The 22,329-nt window shown below is 32.6% G+C and overlaps 2 protein-coding genes across 2 annotated transcripts; both read right to left on the bottom strand.

Annotated features, from left to right (window-relative positions):
• Nucleotides 1-3,817: 3,817 nt before the first annotated feature.
• LOC130635757 (uncharacterized) lies at nt 3,818-11,273 on the bottom strand. The gene is made up of 10 exons (XM_057445216.1): nt 11,102-11,273; nt 10,559-10,814; nt 10,225-10,487; nt 9,354-9,754; nt 9,074-9,233; nt 8,294-8,519; nt 5,877-5,952; nt 5,743-5,792; nt 5,077-5,325; nt 3,818-4,182 (listed from the first exon to the last, which is right to left on the bottom strand). The coding sequence occupies exons 1-10, from the start codon at nt 11,195-11,197 to the stop codon at nt 4,109-4,111; spliced, it is 1,851 nt and encodes a 616-aa protein (XP_057301199.1). The 5' UTR covers nt 11,198-11,273; the 3' UTR covers nt 3,818-4,108.
• Nucleotides 11,274-11,277: 4 nt separating this feature from the next.
• On the bottom strand, nt 11,278-13,668 carry LOC130636841 (uncharacterized). The gene is made up of 2 exons (XM_057446690.1): nt 12,999-13,668; nt 11,278-11,588 (listed from the first exon to the last, which is right to left on the bottom strand). The coding sequence occupies exons 1-2, from the start codon at nt 13,384-13,386 to the stop codon at nt 11,278-11,280; spliced, it is 699 nt and encodes a 232-aa protein (XP_057302673.1). The 5' UTR covers nt 13,387-13,668.
• Nucleotides 13,669-22,329: the final 8,661 nt, after the last annotated feature.

Genomic DNA, 22,329 nt, shown 5'->3' with positions numbered 1-22,329 from the left:
CAATGATACTTTAATTTAAAAAAAGCATGCAATAATAGAAGGATAAGACCCCGTCCTTTCTAACTTTGAATGTGGGACTGGACATTATGATACGCTTTGGCGATGACAATGACCACATTTTCCCATTAGGGTATTTAACGTTTATGAAAAATCAATCCTGCAAGGCCCGCTTGTTTATATGTAAAACATTGTTATTTTTAGACAAAGCGCAACTATCCCGGGGCTGTCGTGTTTTTATTTGTCACAGGGGAAGAGTGAATTGTCATAAAAGATTTTAATGTTCTGGAATACTAAATAAACTAGAATTTAGATAAACTAGAATTTAGCATGATAAATTATTTAGGATCAAGTGTTATTCAGAGTTAAGAGGAAGTTAGAAAATTTAAAAAAGTAGAAGAATTAATAATAATTTCTATTTTAAATGTTGTGATTTGATAAATAGATGCGACAGTTATTAATTTTTTTTTCGCTTGGCCTATTTTTAAAAAGACATATCAGCCATTTTGAACTAAAATATTGTTTGATTCACTAATTAATTACGAAATAATATATTATTAGCATACCGCTTGTTTTTCGACCAATAAAAATAACTGAAACTGACACGTGCCAGAATTTAAAAAATACCCCGTGAATAGGTTTGCAACTGATCGCATCACGGATGATTTCAATAGAAACAAAAATAATTCAATCTCTTTCATTATGTTTCCATCCCTGTTGGGATAACTCAACCTCGTCCCAGGGCATCTTGTATATTTTCTTACCCTCCCTGGCAGCGATACTGGAGGAGGCTTCGTCAGGTGACCCTCAAATGCACAGTTTTTCTGGGTGTGATATTTAATAATATTTGTCTCAATAAACCAAAGTTATATATATAACAATACAGACGCGTGATTTTATTCCTCTTATACCAGCGCAGTACAAATATACAAACAAGTTATTTAGGCTGCTGTTTACTTCAAATTCACTCAGTTTAGCTCTGTGTATTTTACTGAATTGGTTGGTTAAAAACTTGTATATAGGGGAAACTTGAAATTTGGTTCTTTGAAATGCAAAAATAGCTAGCCACTTCAAATATTCATGTGAGTCTAGGTGTGTAAGTGAAGGTAGCTAAGCAGAAATTTAACTTCATATTAACATTTTTTATATATTTCATTCAATTTGGCTGAACTTTAGAATTCGTATTTTCTGTAAGTTTATATATGTGCCTGTATTGCTGCAGCTTTTTTACGATAATAAAGATTTTGCTACATGAAATTGCTTCCTTATTATTATTTTTCACAAAAGGTCATTAGAAGATAAAGACGTTTAATTTTTTTGCTCATTCTCTGTATTAAAAAGAGCCTTCTTAATTCATAATAGTTTTTCCCTTCCTTTTCTTAATTCTCAATAGATGAATTCTATTGTTTACATTCCCAGCGGTAAGCTCTTTCAGCTTTGGCATTTGCATGGCAGGAAAAAATATGGGTGCTAGGTGAAGCAAAGTAATTATCAGTGCATTTCGTCACACGAAGGCATTCTTAGGACTTTAAACGAATTCAAAGAAATCGGAAGGCATCAATCTACGCTGGATAATAGTTTATAACCTCAACAATGTTTAGACTTATTTTGTGAATTATTATGCTCACTGTATTATAATTAGTATTAAAAGTATTGAGATAATATATCACAGTTTAATATCTACCCCTTTTTTAGTGAATCCTAAATTTAACTATCTGGCAGGTTAAACGCTCAACCATGGTGTAACTTTTGTCTAAAATGTTGTCATGTATCCAGACCTAGCAAAAATCTTTCTACCGTTTTTATTATTTGCTCAAAATTTAAAGGTTTTTAGTTTTCCTTAAAACGCCTGTGTATTATTTTTATTCCTCGTGCAAAATTTCCCGATTGGTCCAAAGGTACTCCGTAACAACTTTGTTCAATTTTTTTGAATCAAATGTGCGTACATTTGATTCAAAAAAAAAAAAATTAAACAAAGCAATGATGAAAACGCTCTGACGGTTAACCTATTGATTTTCTTTGATTTTTTTATGGCATTCAAAACATATAAGTAACAAAATATGCTTGCTAACCTGATATAACTTGATATAACCTGATATAACCTGATATAACCTGATATAACCTGATATAACCTGATATAAAGAAGTTGAAACATGTGATATAAAAGAAACATTTTCTCATCAATTAAGATCTCAATTACTTTGGCTATGAAGGACATGGACAAAAGTTACCTTTCAGCTAGTTATTGTTTGTATTTTTATTCTCGGCATAAAGCTGCAAATTAAACCTCACCACTGAGAAACATCATTTTCTTTATTTAAGTCTTATCTTGACATAGTTTGTTAGGTGTGCTAGCTAGTTTTCTAGCTATTGAAATTTGCCAGCTATTGAAATTTTTTCAGGCATCAGTATCACTTTGTGATACGTTTTTCTTGTACTTTCATTAATTAGTTCGAGGTGGTTTGATTACTTATTACCTTTTATTAGATTTTTTACTTTGAAAAAAATAACATGATACAGCTTCTCCTTCATTTGAATACGAACAGCTTTCTCCTGTTCGTCACATGTCGCAATATTTACGTCACACATCCGCGCCAATCAAGTTTCATATCGGACCAGCCTTCTTCAGGCTTATGTTCTGCATAACACAAGCAACCAAAAATGACGTAATTGTATATTTCATTATGAATTTCAAACTCTAAAACGGTAAACTCCAGATGTTACAAAAAAAATTGAGATACCACCTCCCTCCTAAATAAGGCTAAACTTAAAGCGGTTTGCTTTCAATCTTTGCGCTCTTTACCACTAGTGTGTTTTATTTAATATAAATGAACTTTCGTGGAAACTACACAAAAGCAACACCGAAGATGGCTAAAGAAGTTTAATAACATGGCACAAACCGGCGCATTAGAAAAATAACGCACACAAATTCTAATTGTAATAAATACTGTAAAAAATGCAAAAAATCTTGATATTGTTCCATTGAGTAAGAAAAGCATTTAGGATGGCGTTTATTCAAGAGATGTTTAACCTACGATCTATAAAAATTAATTTAAATTTACAACATCCATCGTCGCAAAGTTGAGAAATACATATTGTATTTGTTGTTTAAAGATTTCGCGCATGGTTTAATATGACCTGATTTTAGTGACAAACAGACAAACAAACAAAAAGCATATTTGTGAACTTTTTGATGACCGCATATTCACTACGTTATTCACTAATCACGAAAGGAAGTTAAAGATATGTGACATCAAAGAGAGCATAACCAGATATGGTCTCTTTTAATAAGAATAAGTGCTACACAGCTATATACATGCTACATACACGGAGATATATATAATATTAATTCTTGTTCTTTCTCTTCGGGGATGGCGACGTAAGGTAAATGAAGGGAATGTAAAATGCGACGACCAAAATGAAAGAAATGATTGAACATAAATTTTCTGACGTCATAACTTTTACACAAAACAAATCTTTGTTGGAAGTTTTAAAAAGAAAATCTCCAAAATTTCCCAACTTCCGACAAAATGCTAAAAAAACTCACTTTTGTTTTAATAATAAGAATAAAATTTGCCACATCTTCTGGCAATATGGGAAAGACATAATCTTAAAATCTCTAGCCTATACCTCGTCTGGACGGATGTGACAAAATTATCCCCATTAACCCCCCTCCCTCCCCTCCCGCCGCCGCCCTACCAATAAAAAGAAGGGTTAAAGTGAATTAATAAAATTAGCGATATATACAATACGGGAAAGATGATCAATTCAAAATTATGCATATTTCCCCGGGGAATGCGTATAAGGTTTAAGGCTATTGTAATCTCTCACAAAAATCAATTTATATGCATAATTACATACATAAAAAACATATATACTTAAACAAAACAAATACAAAGCTATTTTTACGCATCCCTTTTAAATAAAAATTACATATATAACTGTAAAAAAAACACTACAGTGGTATTTACAAAAAAAGTGACGTAAATTTATAACAATTTTTGCATGTATATCGTGAGGTGAATGTTTTGGAATGTCCCTATAAACACGCGGATAAGCAAAAAACTTACAATAGTGATCACTCGTAATTCATTTTATTAAGCACACAGTTCTACAATCTCCATCTTGCTCGCAGCACCCAATCGTGTCCACTTGTTCGGCGGTAAAACAGACCATGGTCTGTACCTGCAACAACAAAAAAGGTGCAACTGATTAAAGCAACAATAAAGAAGCCACCTTTAACGTGTCTCAACGCCTCTGTCAAGTGGTAAAATTTGTGTCACAGGAAGAAAAGGTAATTAATTCAACTGCCTCAGTTTCATAAGCGGTATACAGAATTGTTCCTTTTCAACCTTATTTTGTCGAAATAATTTTATCGAAATAGCGCCTCGTCTTATGACTTACAACCGTTAGGGAAGTTCTGGGGGGTTGGGCATTTCCTTCCTTGATAATTCACTTATCTCCTCCTAGACCGGGTTAAAGCTACCGTGACACGAAGAAGATTTTGACAGGGAATAGTTATTACCATCTCCTAAAAATACTATTTTGTTTCTTAGTGTCGATTTTTACTTGCTACACAATGTGGTATTCAAAATTAAATCGATTTTTTCGGAAAAAAGCTTATTGGTAACAAAAAATTGAAAATTGAACGACATATTTCGCTTGGAAAAAAAATCGTGTCTAAACGGTGTTTGCTTCGAGTAAATAAAGGATACTGCAGATAAAGTAAAAAAATTATTGATTGTTTCACATTGCAGATTGTAATGTAATGAAAATTTCTATGATCCAGTTGATGAAAACATGCACGAGTCGTATTTATATTATTGAAGTATACAATTTTTCTCAGGCTCAGATTAAAAGCGCACTTGCTAAATATTGAGAAATTTAAAAAAAACTTCATTTAAGATTTGTCGATTTTCTGCTAAAACAGCACTATAAAGATAAAAAACGGGATACCAACCCAGTAAATGTTTTGGAAATCTCTTTTAAAGTTAGGAAACATCTAGAGTGAACTTAATTAATGTTTCTTACTAAGCAATCTGTAGATACGAAAAATATACGAAAAAGGAGAAGCCTTACCGGTCCACTGTTTTCCAGAGATCAGTTGTTCAGTGTACTGGGCAGGTGGCAAATGCCTTGCCTTAATCCCTTCTGCATTTTCAACATTTTTGAATTGAAAATTATTCATTGGAAAAGCGTTGTCAGTTACTGGGTACCACTCATCTTCTGTGCTGTTATGTTTCATATACGTGATCTGATTGCGCGCTATTGCATACAAAACACGACTATTATCATGTCCCAGCACACACCCGATTCTGCTGTCCAACCCTATACAAAATGTTATACTTAATTAGTATTTACATAATCAAATTAACAGTGTACTTGGTGACGAATTTTTTGCTCCATTTCTCATCTTTGCCCGAAAATAAGCTGAGAGACAGTGAAGCCAGTCAAACAACTGTTCGAATAAAATCATTTGTATCTATTGGAAAATTGGCTCCTACGGGAAAGTTGTTCTCTGCTCGATGCAGCTGCAAGACACTTTGGAATTAATAAAAAGAACTTTCAAAAAACAATTGGAAAATAAACTGATTTAAAAGGAGGCCGTGAAATTTCATTTCATAAAAAAAATAAGCGGCGGCCTAAAAAGTCGTTTCAAGTGCCCACATAAACCACCGATAGATATTTTAATTTGGCTATGCCACTTACCAATCAAAAAGGGCTTTTAACACTTAAATTACTTACGTATCCATCCTGCACCATCATCATCTGTGAAGTAACATGCTGGTATTTGACTAAAACGAAAAATAAATAGTTACTTTGTATTTTAATTCATACTAATGATAAATATGGCGGAAAAATGTTGAGAAATGACTGACCTTGTTACATGCTGACTCATGCAGACATAGACAAACCCAGATGTATTATCAATGTAAAAGCCTCTTCCATAGAAATCTGAAATAAAAAAAAACCCCATCTATAGGTAAAAATAGCGGAATTTACTAGAAACGAAAACAGTTCTAATCTTAAAGCGGACCTACTCTAATGCGGACACCTCCTATAGACGGACAGAAAAATTTTCCCGGACGATTTCCTATACCCTTGTAATATTAAACATTTCGTTCGTTATACTTGGGACCAAGGATATATTTTCTTATTAGGTTATTTTTCTTTATTACAACTCTCTTTCCAGGTCCTGCAGGATTTTTACTCTCAGAATTTACCTCCATCAATCGGACAATAAATAATTCTTCTATCCTACTACCTGAAATGTCCAAAAACGTCTCTGTTTAGCAAAAATTTATTTTTTCAGACCAAATTGTTTTACAGAGGGGCAACACCTCTCTAAATTGGAAAAAATCTCTGGTCCCTTAAGTCTCCTCTTTAAAGAGGTTCTACTGTACTTTTTTTCGTCATGGTTACCTGGAGGACATAAGATTTGGAAATCGTTTAAGCATTTATGGTTAGAGGGCTGCAAAGCCATTGTTGGTTTTTGACTGTAGTGACTTACACGAAAGTCGAGCTAACGGGGTTGGAAAGTTTTAAACACCGAGAGCAAAAATAACATCTTAAATCATCTTTAATATTGGGCATACAAGTTTAACTGAAATGATAAAAGTTCTCAGTATATATTGAATGTCCAAAATGTATTCGCTATAAGCAGTTACCTTGCTTTTAACTCAAGTTTCCTAATAAATAAACCTCAAAATTTTGGAACTAACCAACTAGCATACTACGAAGTTTCGCATAGAAATATACAAGTTTATTGCACATAAAGCCAGTCGAAGCAGCAAGAACCACTTTACAAGCTTTTTAGCGGTATTAATTACCTTTTTAAAGCTTGTAAAATTTTTTAACAAATACAGCTCCCCATGTTGTCTCTGTGCCATCGTTAAAACATTTACTTCACGATTTACGATTTACAATGTATTATCTATAGCTATGTTGTGGACACAACAAATGCGATATGTAGAGAACAGACGAACACGTGGATATTTTCACAGGCTACCAACTAGTCTACAGTGCAATTAATTGTTTTAGAGATAAAAAGAACAAATTCTCTGGTAAAGCTTGGATATTTCCTCATGCATGTGGTTGACCTAGCAGTTAAGTAACAACTTCCTCAAACAATATAGCTAACATGAAAAAGCGCTTTCACGTTTTAAGGAAAAGGTTTCCATTGTTAGAACTTGTATTGAATTTGCTTTATGTATGTTATTGCTTTTTGTTAACCTTCTAGATTTTTCAAGCGGGCAACACGGGTTTTTAGGCATTCTGATTGGTTTAGCTCTCTTGACGACGGGCCGATGTTTTGCGGTTTTGTCCGTCGTCAAGAAAAATGGTAGCTAAATATGTAAACAAGCACGAAAAAAATATTTAAGAAGCATTGGAAATGATTATATATCTAACACCTACAATACATTAATCGATAAAAACATTTTCAAAGAATAGAAACATAACAATGTCAAATTTAACAGTTAAAATAACCAGATTCACCAACATTTCGTCTGGATGCTTCTTCAACATGGGTAGGTAACTAGCTACATTGTCCATAAAAAAACAATGATCTGATATCCAACAACGGAAATCATAAAAAATACATCTCTCATTTTCAGATTCATTCCTTCAGCTTTGTGGTTGCCGAGTCATAAAAAACTCGTTGAAGTCCATGTTATTATTGGCTAGCTAGCTAGTTAAAAAATTACTTCAACATTCGTTGTACCTATATTTTAGCTGCGCATTCAACTTTACACATTATTCTGTACGTGTCTAACATCGTAATGTTTTGTTTACAAAGTTTTATTCCATAGGGACTTTCGAATTCCAAATAGAATGTCTGTTTTTAGACAGGGCTGTTTCGAATTTTGACCTCGAGTGTTAACAAAAGTAGTGTAACAAAAGTAGTGAATTGTATTACTATAAGAACACTAAACTAAAATTCTTATTTTATATTTTTATCTAACTTAGACAGTTAAAAAATAAAATAATAACCGATTACCATGTGCTGTACCGAAAATATCGCCCTCAGTCATTGCACCGACCTTACAAGCTCGGTCGGCACTTAGACCTCGGGCGATATTTTGCCGTACAGCCTGGGGTAATCGGTTGTTATTGTATTAGTAATATTTAAATTATTTTTTTCTGATTACAAATTACCAATGTGTTACAACTCCCTTCTTATAAAGAAGACTTCAAATAAGCCCTCGTCCCCACAATCATTTCTGAAAAGGGTTGTGGGCATGTAAATAAGGTCTACGATGATAACAAAGAAGTAGAAATCAGTGAACAATCTTACTAGGTTTTGCTTTTACTGATCTTCCAATGATCGGTGGACTTTCCGGTACTTCAACTGAAAGCTTCACAGATTTCCAGTACCGCCATTTTTTCGTGTTTTCAACATCAGTATATTGCAATCGAATAGGCACGACAAAATCCACCTCGCCAGTTTGAGGAGATTTCTTCTTTCTCAATATTGCGGTAATTGAGTTTGAAATCTCCGAGGTGAAAAAAAGTTTCTTTACCTGATAAGAAATGGTGAGACGCAGATAAAAGAAGTTTGTTTCTGAAGCAGGTGACACTGTTGCAGTTGGAATTTACAAGAGTTTGAAGTATATATTTAAAAGAAACGCTGAAAACTTACGCTCAATTATTAAAGGCAGCGAAAGAACAACTATCATAGAATACGGTTTGACGCGAATGTAACGAAATAAGAAATCATGAGACGTTAATGCGTGTTAACTAAAAAGGGTCAAATTTATATGGGATATATATGGGAATTCTTATGTAAAAATATATATTCCACATTCACTTAATCGAAACTCACTCAACTGTTTTTAATGTCAATAAATAATTCAAATGTTCTTTTTTTGTAACTTCCACAACTGTATTTTTTTCATTGAATTACAGCTAGATATAATTGTTTTAGCGTTAAGACTATTATATTTGAGTTTCTTTAGCCATAATTGTTCAAGTATTTTATATTTTTGTGAAAGAGAAAACGCGAATAATCTAACGACTTTTATTCGCATATTTGCGTTAAAGTCTCCAAACTAAAATTTTATGCACTAAAAATTACCAGAAAACGTGTGTCTTTTGCTTGTTTCTGCACAGAATTATCACCAGTCCAGTTTACAAACTCCAAGTATGGTGGAAGGTAATATTCCAATGTAACATTATACGCAACCTGATCGGAATGTTCAGTATGATTGATAAACACATTGAACGTATATGTATCTCTAAATTGTATCAGCAAACATTTTACAATTTATTGCCCATAAAACGGTTGAATATAACATGCACAAAATATGTTTTAAATCGTGAATATGTCTACTCTGTTTCAAAAATATTGTACTCACCCATTCTCTGTAAAATCATACTTAAGAAACAACTTTGGACGCCTGTCACTTGATATGTAAGAGTTTATTAAAAACCGGCCAACCCACATCAATCTTGGTTCAGCAATGAGACCTGATGCGATTGAATATGAAGAACTATTTGTCATATTTCTGTTTTCAACCGCAATTACTTCACAACTAAGCTGGATTTGGTTATGCGTTGAATTGGCTGTTGAGGGAGACTCGTTTACTCCAATTCCCAAATTGAGAGCAGCTTGATCTCTTGATGATGTATCGTTTGTTGTGGTAAAAAAGGTCGCAGTTGCAGAATTGTTCAGTCCTTTGATGTTTTTTCCTACGTGTACAACATCAAAAGACAGGATATGCATCACTGGAAGACGGTTGGCTACAGAAGTCACGAGCTAAACACAACATTTAAGTAAATTGGATTTCGTAAATCCCTTGTCAATTTTTACTTGTGAATTGCCACTGTGGGCTTAGGATTTAAGATTTTTCGACGTTGGTTTCATTAGCCTGTACCCATTTCAGAAAAACTTTTTCAAAGTGCTATCCAGTTAGTTTTGCTTGGATATATTAAGTAATAGGTAAAAAAAATGACTTTTCACAAATGTTTATAGAGTTTTAGATTTTAATACAGTTGGGGATATGTATAGCATTGCTCTAATTAATGCCTGCTATGTGAGCAAGTACGCCGCGTAGATGTCTCCTTATGGACTGACATAAGTGCGTCTGAAGTAGCTGGACTTGCAACCTTATGATTATAAGTCCATTATGCTAAACTAATTAACTTAGTTGCATAGCAGGTTAAGCGGCTTTTTGTTACAATCAGGTTTAAATAAATCGAAAGCAGTAAAAAACAATCCGGCTATACCTCTACTTTTATTGGTGAGCTCATTTTAATGAGTAAAATTGTGATAAACAATGTCCTTTTCATTCCAGAAGTTATGTTTGATTGATCTTTCATCTCATACGTAACCACGGGTGTGCCAGAGGTAAATAAGTCGGCTGTAGTAACTATCGGATCTTGGGCGGTTTTGTTGTTATCGTAAAATAAAGTCATTGTAGTTGAAAGTTTAAGAAGCGGGCTGATGTTACTTTTTAATGTCAACTCTAATTCACCTTGAAATGCATCACCTGTTAGAAAAGTTAAATATTTAGTACAGAACTACTCTTAAAGTATTTAATGTAACGTTTCGTAGGTGTACCTTGTTTTAGTGTGGTGCCTAGATCAACTTTGTACGCTGTTGCATTGATTGAACCAAACGGTGGAATAACACCAGATTGATATACATTTGTAAGAAGAAAATATTTCGTTGAAAAAATTGCTAAAAGATTGTCTGCAACTATTGAATTTGTTGTATAACCAATTTTGTATGTTATATTCACATTGTCACCACTAAATAACCAAGAGGATCTATTTGCAGGTTTTTCCATCATCAAATACAAATCTCGTTCCGCATTCTGACAAAAAAACGCCTCTATATTAATACTTTGTTATTTTGTCCGTCTGTTTAAAATGGTAGTTTATATTATATTCTTTCCGCGAATTTTTTAAGAAATCAAGGTGTCATTAAATTAAAAACAGCATTATAATATAATAATTATAGTAATAACCCTCATCCAGAAAAAATCATTACATCGTGCTAAAAGGCGGAGAAAGATGCAAAAAATTAGTGATGCAAGAAAATATAAGGACCTGCGGGCTTAATGACTGCTAACAAAATATTACTTTAAGATTAACAACTTACTGCCTGAATTATAACAGATTTATTCTTTGCTACTAAAAATATTGGTCCCGCTTGGACACCAAAACCGATATAATGGCTACTTCCTTCCATTAACATTGGGTGAGGATTGACTTTGATAACACACGACACAAGAATAGTTCTTTGAGAAATAGTTGATTCATTTGAAATCTATAATATTAATTCAAAGTGTAGTTACAAGGTTTAAAAAGTAGCGTTTGAAACTTCTTTCTTACCTGTACGTTGCCAAAATCAATTGTAGCTCCTTTGACAATATCTATATTTCCATATCCTTGAATTGAACTATTCTTTACTACTTGACTTCCATTTAACTTTATACCAGAGCCAATGAAGCTTACTGTAACATTGTCTATACTCATGAAAACATAATCTTCAATATCCGTGGTGATTTCAGAGCGCAAAGTAAAGGCAGGTAACAAAGGCAATATGATTTCTATCGTCATAACAAACTGAGCATTAACGCTAACATCTAAAAAATTAAAAAACACGGAACGTAAAATATGTTTAAGGCTTATTCGGTCCGGGATTTATAGGCTTGTCCAATTTGAATCAAACTTACCACACTTATAATACGTCATAAAAGGAACCAAATGGTGCCAATAAATTTTTGTTATGGCAGTCATAGAAAGCTTGAAATTTGGCCGGAATACCACTATTTGCTTAAAATTCAATTACTTTAGATGTAGAGCGAATTTTCACATTCTTTTTAAAGTCTCAAGTTGCCCAAGAATAATAGGACCTCGGATTTATCATGTGTTAAGAATTTAACTCCTTTTATTAAAATAAAGTTGCGTGGGGGCGTATTGAACCTAAACTTTTGACACGCAGGTGCCTAATAAATAAATATGAAAAATCAGTAAGTTTGATAACCTTGCAGCATAGCAAAATAGAGTTTTTATAAAGAAATGAGAGGAAGAACGGAATCCTCCCCTCACCCCCGGACGGAAAAGGGTTAAAGCAAACAGTATTATTAAATTATTTATTTATTTTCGTACGTATCTATGCCTATTCTAATTTTTGTTATCCTTTTCGATATTCTTCTTGATTTTTTTTACATTAACGAAATAGTATTTGAACTTTATAATGGGCGCTCGCCCCTAATAAAATAATAGATCCGCAGTATCTTTGCTTTTTATATAAGCTTACTTTTTCATACATTGTTTATGAATTGTCTAGTTGTCATTGAAGATATGCAATTTCTGTCACCCTTGACTAACTACAGTAGATCAAATGGTTAGAATTTCATTGAAACATGTTTGATTAAAGCTTTTTACATAACTATGTGATTTAACCTTATTTGTGCTGGGGGGGGCTGATTCAGCCCCCTCTCCAACTTTATTTAATAACTTTAGTTACTTTAGTTAACCTTCAAATGTGGTGACTTTTTCTAACTTTTATTTAGCTTTCCAAAAGATTTTTTGAAATTATGCTAAAGTGTTGCCATGGCAACACTTTTTTATGTTGAGGAAAATTCTAAATAATTTTTTTTTGCTAAGCAATGGTTTTACATGTTTTTAAATGCTTTATACTTTACTTAATTCATCGCAATTATACAACAACTAACGAAATTCAAAATTAGTGCTTTTTTCTTCATGTCACCGAATATTAACACTAAAAAAAGGCTAGCATCATCAATTTTTCTCACCAAATTGTTTATTAATACCTGGACAACACTTGTGGTAAGTTTCAAGTCCAACGGAAAACAATTGTAGAAATTATGCAGGGGGTCGAATCAGCCCCCCCCCCATCATTGAGGAGCCCCTAAAAGGCCCATTAGGAATATGGTTAAGGTGTTCAAAACTGGTCGCTAAGTTTAGACAGTTGTGTAAAGTACAAACGTGAATAGAATAATTGAAATGAGCATTGCATATATACTTACTGTTCCCTATAAGTTCTCCGAATTTTATCGATGGAACAGCTGCGCGAACAATCGGAGTTGACTTATAGAATTTAGTTTCATAGTCAAAGCCCGTATAAAAGAAGACAGCTTCAATATCTACAATTAAACGGCTGTATGGCTGAACGTTTTCTTTTATCCTAGTTGTAAAATTAGCGTTATATGTCGAACCAGCTTCAATACTAGATTTTATCATGATCCCATCAAAGTGTAGATAAACGGGCCAACCTTTTGCATTGCAATCGATTACTTTAAGCAATGAACTGGAGACAGTTAATGTAGCTGAAAGAGTTGCACCCATTGTGATGTTGTACACAAGTTGCATATGAAATTTAACTTCGTCGTTTGTATCAATGTAAGATGAAGGCATATTCAAATATGGAGTTATTGCAACATATATACCATCTGTGACCTATTAATAAAATTATTTGGCTTATCAAAGCAACCTATAAATAGAATAGACCTACAATCCTGGTTAAAATATGTTCAGACAAGACAACGAATTGTGAATTTCGCACATTTTGAACTTTTAAAGTCCACTTGTCAATGTTCAGATCCAACTTAGGCTATCTGGCGAAATCCAATCTTTTAACGGAGAGGCAAACTGTGCACGGCACAGCAGCCAAATTAAAGTTCATGATGACTGTGTTTGTTTTGAAGATCAGATAGACTTATGGAGCAGAGAAAAACACTATTGTTGTTGGTAATAACAGATATTTATTAAGTTTAGAGAAGTTTAAACGAAGGTTACAAGATGCTGTTGCTATTATAGAACGTAAAATATTCTTGTTTATCTCAAGTCAAAGATCTTATTTTTGATTTTAGGAGCTACCTCAGCAGATTTTAGGATTTAGAAATCTATATTTTTTTTCTCTCGCTTGAAATTTATTTTCTGGCTGCCACGAAATAATTTTTTGTTCGCCTCTCCTTTAAAATGTGCTAATTGTTGCTGTGGATGTGGATTATTTCGGTTTGAGGGCGTGCTATAGAAAGTGAGTAGTAACTTCTTAACGCTGTCTGCCTGGCCTATGTGCGTGCAAAAGTACAAATTTGCAGCCTGCCGGCTGTAGGACTGATTGTTTGACACTTTTGTCCATATATGAAAAAAAAAAGGAAAAACTGATTTTCTCTATATTTTTGTCCAAGATTGCAGTACCACCGTATGATGTGATGTGAAGGTGCTATTAAATTGGAAAGAAGATGAGAGAGTTTAAGAGGAAAATATCCTTACCGTTCTTCTTGACCGGTGGTGCACCACAGCTAAGTGATCAAGCGAAACGTTATTTATAATAACTTCCAATGATGCTTTCGTTTCATTGTCAGGATATTTATCACCTACGTTTGCAACACCGACTATCAAATTATATTTAGGAAGTTGTGGCGGCTGCTTCAATGACAATCCACCTGAAAACATATAACGGTGAAAAATTCTAATCTTGTCAAAAAGCTAAGAATATAGAAATTATCTGAAAACGAAAATGTTGATCTTATACTAACCATTTCTTCGGTCGATGTGAAACACATTTGAAGGTTCAAGTAAACGATACCCCAGGTCTCCACAAGGGCAGTGTTTTTGTGTTGAGCATAGTCTCTTATCCTCGTCATATGCATTCACATTCGTGAATAGCTTGTAGAGTGGCTGCACATTTTCAATGTGGACGCGTAGCTTCTTAGTGAAAAGTTTGGGCTTGTTTTTGTTTGCTGAAATTATCACACATTGTCAGTTAAATCTCGGACATCTTTATGTAAAAAAAAGCTATAAAAACAAAAGAACGAATGATTGTTGCACATCTGCCTTTTTTTCTTATGTGTCAATAGATCCTTGATCTAGTATAAATAAAACCCATTTGAAAATGTGACATATTATGTAGCACGTGACCCTTTATATCTCTTTTAAGACTATCTAGTGGAAAAACATACAAGAGCCGGGAGAAAATGACTGTAATTTTGAACTATACTATATCAAACTTTTAGTAAATGACGCCTTCATTAGTGTTTGTAATTCATGAATTTGGAAAAAGGAAAAAGGAAATACGTAACTATATATAAACATTCTATTGAGATCCTGCTTTAGTGAAAAAGAAATACAAATGCATGTTAAAAATTATGGAATATTCGTGTATATTTTTAGTTATGCCTGTGTAGTAGTGTATTCTGATTTCCTGGAAATTCTAACTCTTCCACCTTTGGAAACTTTACTGGTCAATAGTAAGTCCCTCAGTGTAATTAAATCTCCCCGAATGCTTCCCAAAAACAAATGCTTCAACCTCTTTGTGTGACGTCTTTAGTCATTTTAAAATTAATGAAAATACTGTTACTAGAGCGTTTAAAAACATTCTAACTAATTTTTCGTCATTTTTTTTATGTTAGTAGTAATAATGGACCGTAATCGTTGCGTATATCATTGGCAAACTTAAAAAACATAGAGTATTTATTTTAAATAAAAAATACTATGAAAGCAATAAGATAAAAAAAACGTAAATACGAAACAACAAACACTTTTCACACTTTTTTTGCAATAAAACTTAATTTATGTTAATTACAAATTTTTGCTAGCTACAACCCTGTCTTTTTGGCTAAAAGGTAAAAACACTTATGAAAATGGAGACAATACTAAGATATTTTGGTTCTGTGAAGCTTTCAAACTGTTGTTAGGATATTATCACAGTATAAAAAACAGAGCAGCATGAAATGCAATTGTTCGATATAAATTCTAAACTAGCTCAACCTTAAAAATTGCTCAAGTAGATCTACACATTGTGAGAAAATTTTATGGTTTTTATGCTGGAGATTTCGCAAATGGAACAAACGATGTTCGATGATTTTTACCGTCTTCCCTGTTCATTATTTTAAGTAAAAAAGAAAAAAACACTAATTGATAGTATATTTATTTAGCTTTCAGAAAATATGTACTTTTATTTAGTAGTTTGTGAATATAACCAGTATTCTGATATAATCGATATCATGTGGTATTGCTTGTTATCATATGGTTAGAGTTCTTCTCACATCGTGCTTGGCTAATCTACACAAAATATATGCTATATTTTTGTTTTCTACGGAGTGCAATTTTTACTTATTTTTCAATTCTTCAGTGCAAACAGCTTATATTTTTTTCTGATTGACTGAAATAGCGTGAAAAAAGCTCATAAAGTTATTGTTCTCTTGAAAAACAAGAAATTTTTGGTAATCTTCTCTTCATAAAAACACAAGTTAATTTTGCGAAACAAACTATGACAATCAATCATAAATATTCACATTTCAATTATTCTTTTGTTTCAATATAATCATTAAGAAGAAGTTCGCTATTTACCATAGAGGCTTTAAGTTTAACTGTGACTTTAGATTAGTGAGGATATGTCTATGGCGCGTTTCAAGAGTTTAATGTTTTATTCGATTGTTTACCTTCACTTTAACAAATTTGTATTGAATTAACATGAATATTATCCGAGTATATCAAATTACAATGATTTATGCTCGGTTTATATGACAAACTAGTTATCACACTTGTTCTCGAAATGCATTGTCATATTTTTTTTATTTTTTTTTTTTAGTTCTCGTATATTTCACTGGCTGAAATATATTTCACTGGCTGAAATATATTTCACTCGCTGAAATATATTTCGATCCTGAAATATGCATTTTACCCGGTACTGTGCGTTAACAAACTAAATATGATATCGCCCAAGGCTCATGCGCTGACCAACGGAAAATTTCTCGGAAAAGATAGATATTAACTAACAACTAACTGTTTGTTAAAACCAGGATTATTATATAGAGATTAACTTGTGACAAGGTTGTAAAAACCAGGTTTTGTTAAAAAAAAGAAAACGTTAGATTCAAATTTTATTGGTTCATTTTTTAAAAAAGGAAATAAGAATGACCATATATAGAATTGTTTTAAAAGTTTTAGAAACGAAGATTCTTCTTCGTTACGATTTGATATTAAAAACGCAGTGAATTTAAAATATCAACACATTTCTTGCTGTTTTTTTGGCGAAGTGACTCGAGATTGTGGACTTACTGTAGCTTGATTTTTGTGTCTGTATGTATGTAGCCATATTTTAACGATTCTCCGGCAATGTTATTTGTTTACATTTTAGCTACAATTTTGGTTGCTATGAGTTATACCGTGCTTTATAATGCCCATCGTTAAAATGTGTTAGCCAATCAGTGCTACGTATTTCTCGTATAAACAGGTTGAAAATAGCTATCAGTTATTCATAGCGTTTTATAACTGAGGAGTCATTTTAGGAGAAGTCAAGTCAAATTAGGGATCATATTTCGGAGATTGAGTGATTAAACTTGTCAGAAGATGTTCATGGAACCTACACATTTGTGCGATCTAGTTGATGTTTTGAATACAAAGAGGGCCTATTATAGGCTTATTACAAAACCATTCGCTATTCTGTGTTAAAATACATATAGGTTTATAAATAAATGTTAAAATTAAGATAAACAATAGTTTAATGTGAACTGAACTTACTATATTGATCGCACTGCGAACCACTCCAACAATTTTCACATATGCATTTACCACTGATCTTGTCGCATCGGCCATGTTTGCACAAAATGCGTTTTCTATACAAGAAAAGACTACACTGTAAGTTTCAGGTGAATATCTCAATTAGTAAAATTCATTTAAAAAAATCAGCTTTAAGAATGCCTCTGTTGTAAAGCGTTTCCTAATACTTTTTTCTGTACACACCGACCGTATTTTCAAAGCAATCGTGTTCTGTAATTGTACATACTGTGGGAACCAGAAGTGGGTAACATTTTAAGGGAAAATGTTCGATAATTTATTGGTAAAATAGATCGGTAAAAATTGACTAAGTTTTGGCTCATTTACTAATATTTTTTATTGATTAAAATTTTACTTAATTTATTCTAATGACCAAAATATCTAATGACCATTTTTGCCGGCTAAGATTTGTTACCGATTCTAGCTTTTTTGCTTTATATTAAGAACCAAAATGCTTCAAATATAAGAAGATACAATATCTGATTATTATTAGTTTAAATTTGGCAGTAAAATTGTAATCTTCTTTGCATGCATATTTTTTTTTTGCATTTATTTTTTGATATCAAATAGCGCTTGTCTTGGAAAAAAATGACTTCAAAAATTAGTCAACAAACAGTTTTATTTACAGAAAAATTTTTTTGTTTTTTATATGCGAGTTCAATCATTTAGTGATTTTTATATGATTCACCTTTGCTTTTCAATGAAGTTGAACACAATGAATAAACTTTGATTTTCACAAGTATAAATCGCTCAGAATTCATAACATATACTTTAAAATTTAATTCTTGTGTCAAATCATTTCGATTCTTTGCTTGTGCATCAGAAAACGTCGGTATCTTTACAGCATATTAAATATTCAAACAATTGTGACTGAAGGTGATAACATTGTTAGAAATATATTGCCACGATCTTAATGGCAATTAATGATTCAATAGATAGCTTTGAATGAAACAGGAATCTATAAACAGCGTGGATTATGTAAATTTGAGCTGGATATCACGTTAACAGGGATTTTTTTTAAATCTTAAATCCTCGGTCTGCGAAAAAAATGATTGTACCACGAGTGGATTTTAATAAATTTTCTACAGCTAAGGACTTCTTATGGATTCTTATATAGCTCTAGATGACTGATATATAGGCGTTTAGCTACACCTGGCTGTTTAAAAGGGCGACAATTAACTTTAGAAAATTCAAAAGCAAATTTTAAAAATATTTTTCTGGCCTATGAATTAAACAGGGGATAAAAAGGAAAAAGTACCAAACCTTTGACAATCATTGTTGCATGTGCAACCCGTAACTGTTTGAATCCTACGCCGAACAGAAGACGGAAAGAATTTAATGAAATCGCAGCATGGTTGGTAAGGACATTCCTTAGACAGACTGACGTCATCACATCGATCCTCAAGTTGCTTGAAATGCTCTGTAAGAAAGTTGTAAATGAGATTTAATAAAAACTTTATAGACAATTCAAGACAGGTAGCTATTTGATTTAAAACCTATTTTTTATACATGTAAATAAAAAAAAAATTAGTTTTAGGACAGCATAAACGGAAAAAATAAAATAAAACTATAAATAAAGTAAATAAATAAAATTGTCAAAAAAAAGAGGTACAAAGCAATAGTAATATTTTCACTAGGATTATAAGTAGCATGTTTCAATCACTCAAGTTATCTTTGTGATCAAGCCAAAAAATCAACCTAATACTTGCCAACAATTATTTCCTGCCTTTTCCAAATTTATTGGCATTTGATTTATCACATTTATATCGAAACAAAAACGGATGTTTCAGATACCAATTTAACCCAGGGAGTAGGATATGCAGAACGAACTTTTTCATTACCTTCGAATGAAAAGCAACCTCTGAAACTAACAAAAACCAAACAATAACCAAGCAGATAATTGCTTTGCATTTTTCCTTCTGTTGTTTTTAACTTAACCGTATAACACTGCGAAGGTTTATAGCACAATATATCATCGTTTGGGAATTTCGTGAAAATTTGTTTCTGTTAAATAATGTTAATGCGGTCACACCTCAAAAAATCGTTATTAATAAAACTCCTCAATGAGTCTCAATATAAAAACGTGATTTTTATCTATATCTCACGTGAGATTGAAATAATGAAGAATTAAAAATCACGTTTGGTTTATTCAACCAGTGTTTGATATATTTCGATTTTAATCAAAACGATAGCGAAGAGGTGGTAGCTATATCTCTATTTCAGTTTGAAAAACGCGATAAAAAACTGAAATTCAATTTTGACAAACTTTTCCATCGAGTTGAATTGAATTTTAATTGGTTCGGTTCTTTAAAAAACGAACGTTGTGATTTAGACTGTTTCGGCCTAGGAAGAAATAAAGTTAAACATTGTTTAACGCTTTTGTTTCTCAACTAGAATATTCAAACTATTTTAGAATAGAGTAGGTTCTAATCAATTTCAAAATGCTAGATAGATTCACCATAGTTAAGAAAGCAAGATTCTTTACCGTCGGGTGGGCATTTCAATGTTGAACCAACGGTAAAAATACGTTGCCATAGCTGACATTGTAACTCCAGTTTCATTCAAGCTCTTGTCAGAACATGATTTCGACGTTTTGGTAAATGGGTATCAAAAAAGAAAACAAACAAACGAAAATCTAATTAGACATACCAAATCTCCAAATAAAAACATGTTAAATAAATTAAAGTTTGCGTAAACTTTTATTTCGTGCATTTACAACTATAAGTCCAAATCTTCAAGGTCTTTGCCCAATGCTAAAAAAAGATGCTGAAAATGAATGTAGGAGTTGTGTTATAAATGAAAACTGTGAAAAGTTTTGAATCAAATTCTAAAAATTATAATTAACACATCATCAATTGTGTTTCCCTTGATAAAAAGTCTCGCACTCGTGCATATTTCATACTTTTACCAAAACCAGATAACTGTTACAATTATCTTCACTGAAAACTGTCAGTCAACGGTCGAGACGACATTAATGAAACATTTTTAGTATGATTTTCGCCATTCCGTCGAGGTTAATGTTTGATAGGAGATTGTACTAATCTCTATTATCATGCACCTCAGGCTGGAACGTCTGACAGAATATTTTTGGATATTCGTGCAGTCGTTAGCCGAAAGTCAAATGTCTGAGCAGATCCGATATCGAATATCTGCTCGAGATACTTGATAGTCTCTGCGGCACTTTATTTTGTTTATATATACAGTTCCTTTAAAAAACTACACGCAAGTCAGTCAGATAAAGAGTTAAAACTAAATAAAAAAAGTTATCAAACAAAGGATGTATTATATCGCACTCCACTCTTAATTGTTCTCGATTGTAGTACACAAAGGATAAGCAATTAGATTGAGAGCTTAAAATAACAAGAAGCTTAAATAACAAGAAACAAGAACGACGAAGAAGACAAAAACAAAGCAAAATTAATATAATAAAAAATGGAGAGGTTCGCCACTTTAGATAATGGTTCTTTTTCAATAGTGTATGATAAAACAGATATTCAGCGCGGTAAAATCGGATATCGTAATTATTAAGTCTTGCTTTGTTTATACTTGACTCCGCTTCGATTCGAAAATCACAAGCTCGACTAAATAATTACGGATTCCGACTTTGCCTTGCTGAATATCGGCCTGATATGAGAATTCATTGTTGCAGATTTATTGGCGCTTATTAATCACTAGTCGTTAGCCCGTGGAAAAATCCACGGGTTCGTCCGGCCTTTTTATACCACATTGCATGCGTCTCGCTACTTGCGCAGCTAAGCTACCATTTTGCGTGACAGACACCCGAATAATTCACGGGCTCGCCCGTCCTTTAAATTTACCCGTCACAATAAAGTGGACAAAAATATATCGCATTTGGTATTGGTGTGCATCTATATAATAATACGCCAGTTCCGTGTGTCTGTAACAGGCAAAGTGGACGTGTTGTTTTTTCTAAAGAAACAGCCGCAGTAACATGTCACTTTTGCTAAACTTTTTTTTATTCTGTCTTTTGTGTGCTTTTTCATATTGATTTAAAATTTTTGATTTAAAAAGGTCACGGTTAATTTATTTTATTGTTCTCATAAAAAACCTTTCTGTGACGATGTAAACTTCAATACACAAAGTCACGGGTAATTAATTTTTATTATTCCCTTACGCACGTGTCTATTGTCTACTGTTATAACATATTGGCTTCATTTATTCCCGCTTGATTGGAATTAACAAAAAACGTTTTGACGAAAAGAACAATGAATTCGCTGTTTAGCTAAAACAACTCATGTGATAAAATAAAGTGATTTTATTAGCTGGGAATTTTATTGCATGCGATTTAAATTTACCGTGACGGGTCCTTTGTTATAAATTGTTATACGAGTAAAGTCACAGGCAACCAACGTTGTTATTATAGTTGTCAATTTTGTTTAAAAGTTTTCATTGTTTGCGTCTTTAAAATGAAACTGACAACCAATGATTTTGTGATAAAAAACATAGAATAAATTTTAATATTTTTGAGTGGATATCTGTGCGGGATTTCGTTTAAAACGAACGAATAAAATATATTTAAGTGGATTATTCCACGGGTTTAAATAACTAGTTATAAATATTTCTTGATTCCTGTACGGGACGTAGCTTTCGCGGACACACAGACAAAATACGGCTATTATTAAAGAGACTGGTAAGCTATTACTAAACAAATTGATGAATTGTTTTAAAAATCATAACCAGAAATGAAAAACTTTTACCGAAGTTTCTTCCCTTTTTTTTCATCTGTTAATTGCGTAATATGAAATTGATGATACACACACATAAATATTATAT

The sequence above is a fragment of the Hydractinia symbiolongicarpus genome, chromosome 3 (genome assembly GCF_029227915.1).
Source record: "Hydractinia symbiolongicarpus strain clone_291-10 chromosome 3, HSymV2.1, whole genome shotgun sequence".
Classification (NCBI taxonomy): Eukaryota; Metazoa; Cnidaria; class Hydrozoa; order Anthoathecata; family Hydractiniidae; genus Hydractinia; species Hydractinia symbiolongicarpus.
This window is presented reverse-complemented; position numbering and strand designations above follow the sequence as displayed.

Coding starts and splice junctions, on each gene's coding strand:
- LOC130635757 (XM_057445216.1), bottom strand. CDS start 11,197: ATGTTAATGGAAGGAAGTAGCCATTATATCGGTTTTGGTGTCCAAGCG. Junction 10,815..11,101: donor AATCTGTTATAATTCAGGCA/GTAAGTTGTTAA, acceptor TTTTTTTGTCAG/AATGCGGAACGAGATTTGTA. Junction 5,793..5,876: donor ATGAGTCAGCATGTAACAAG/GTCAGTCATTTC, acceptor TTTTCGTTTTAG/TCAAATACCAGCATGTTACT.
- LOC130636841 (XM_057446690.1), bottom strand. CDS start 13,386: ATGCCTTCATCTTACATTGATACAAACGACGAAGTTAAATTTCATATG. Junction 11,589..12,998: donor CGGAGAACTTATAGGGAACA/GTAAGTATATAT, acceptor TTAATTTTTTAG/ATGTTAGCGTTAATGCTCAG.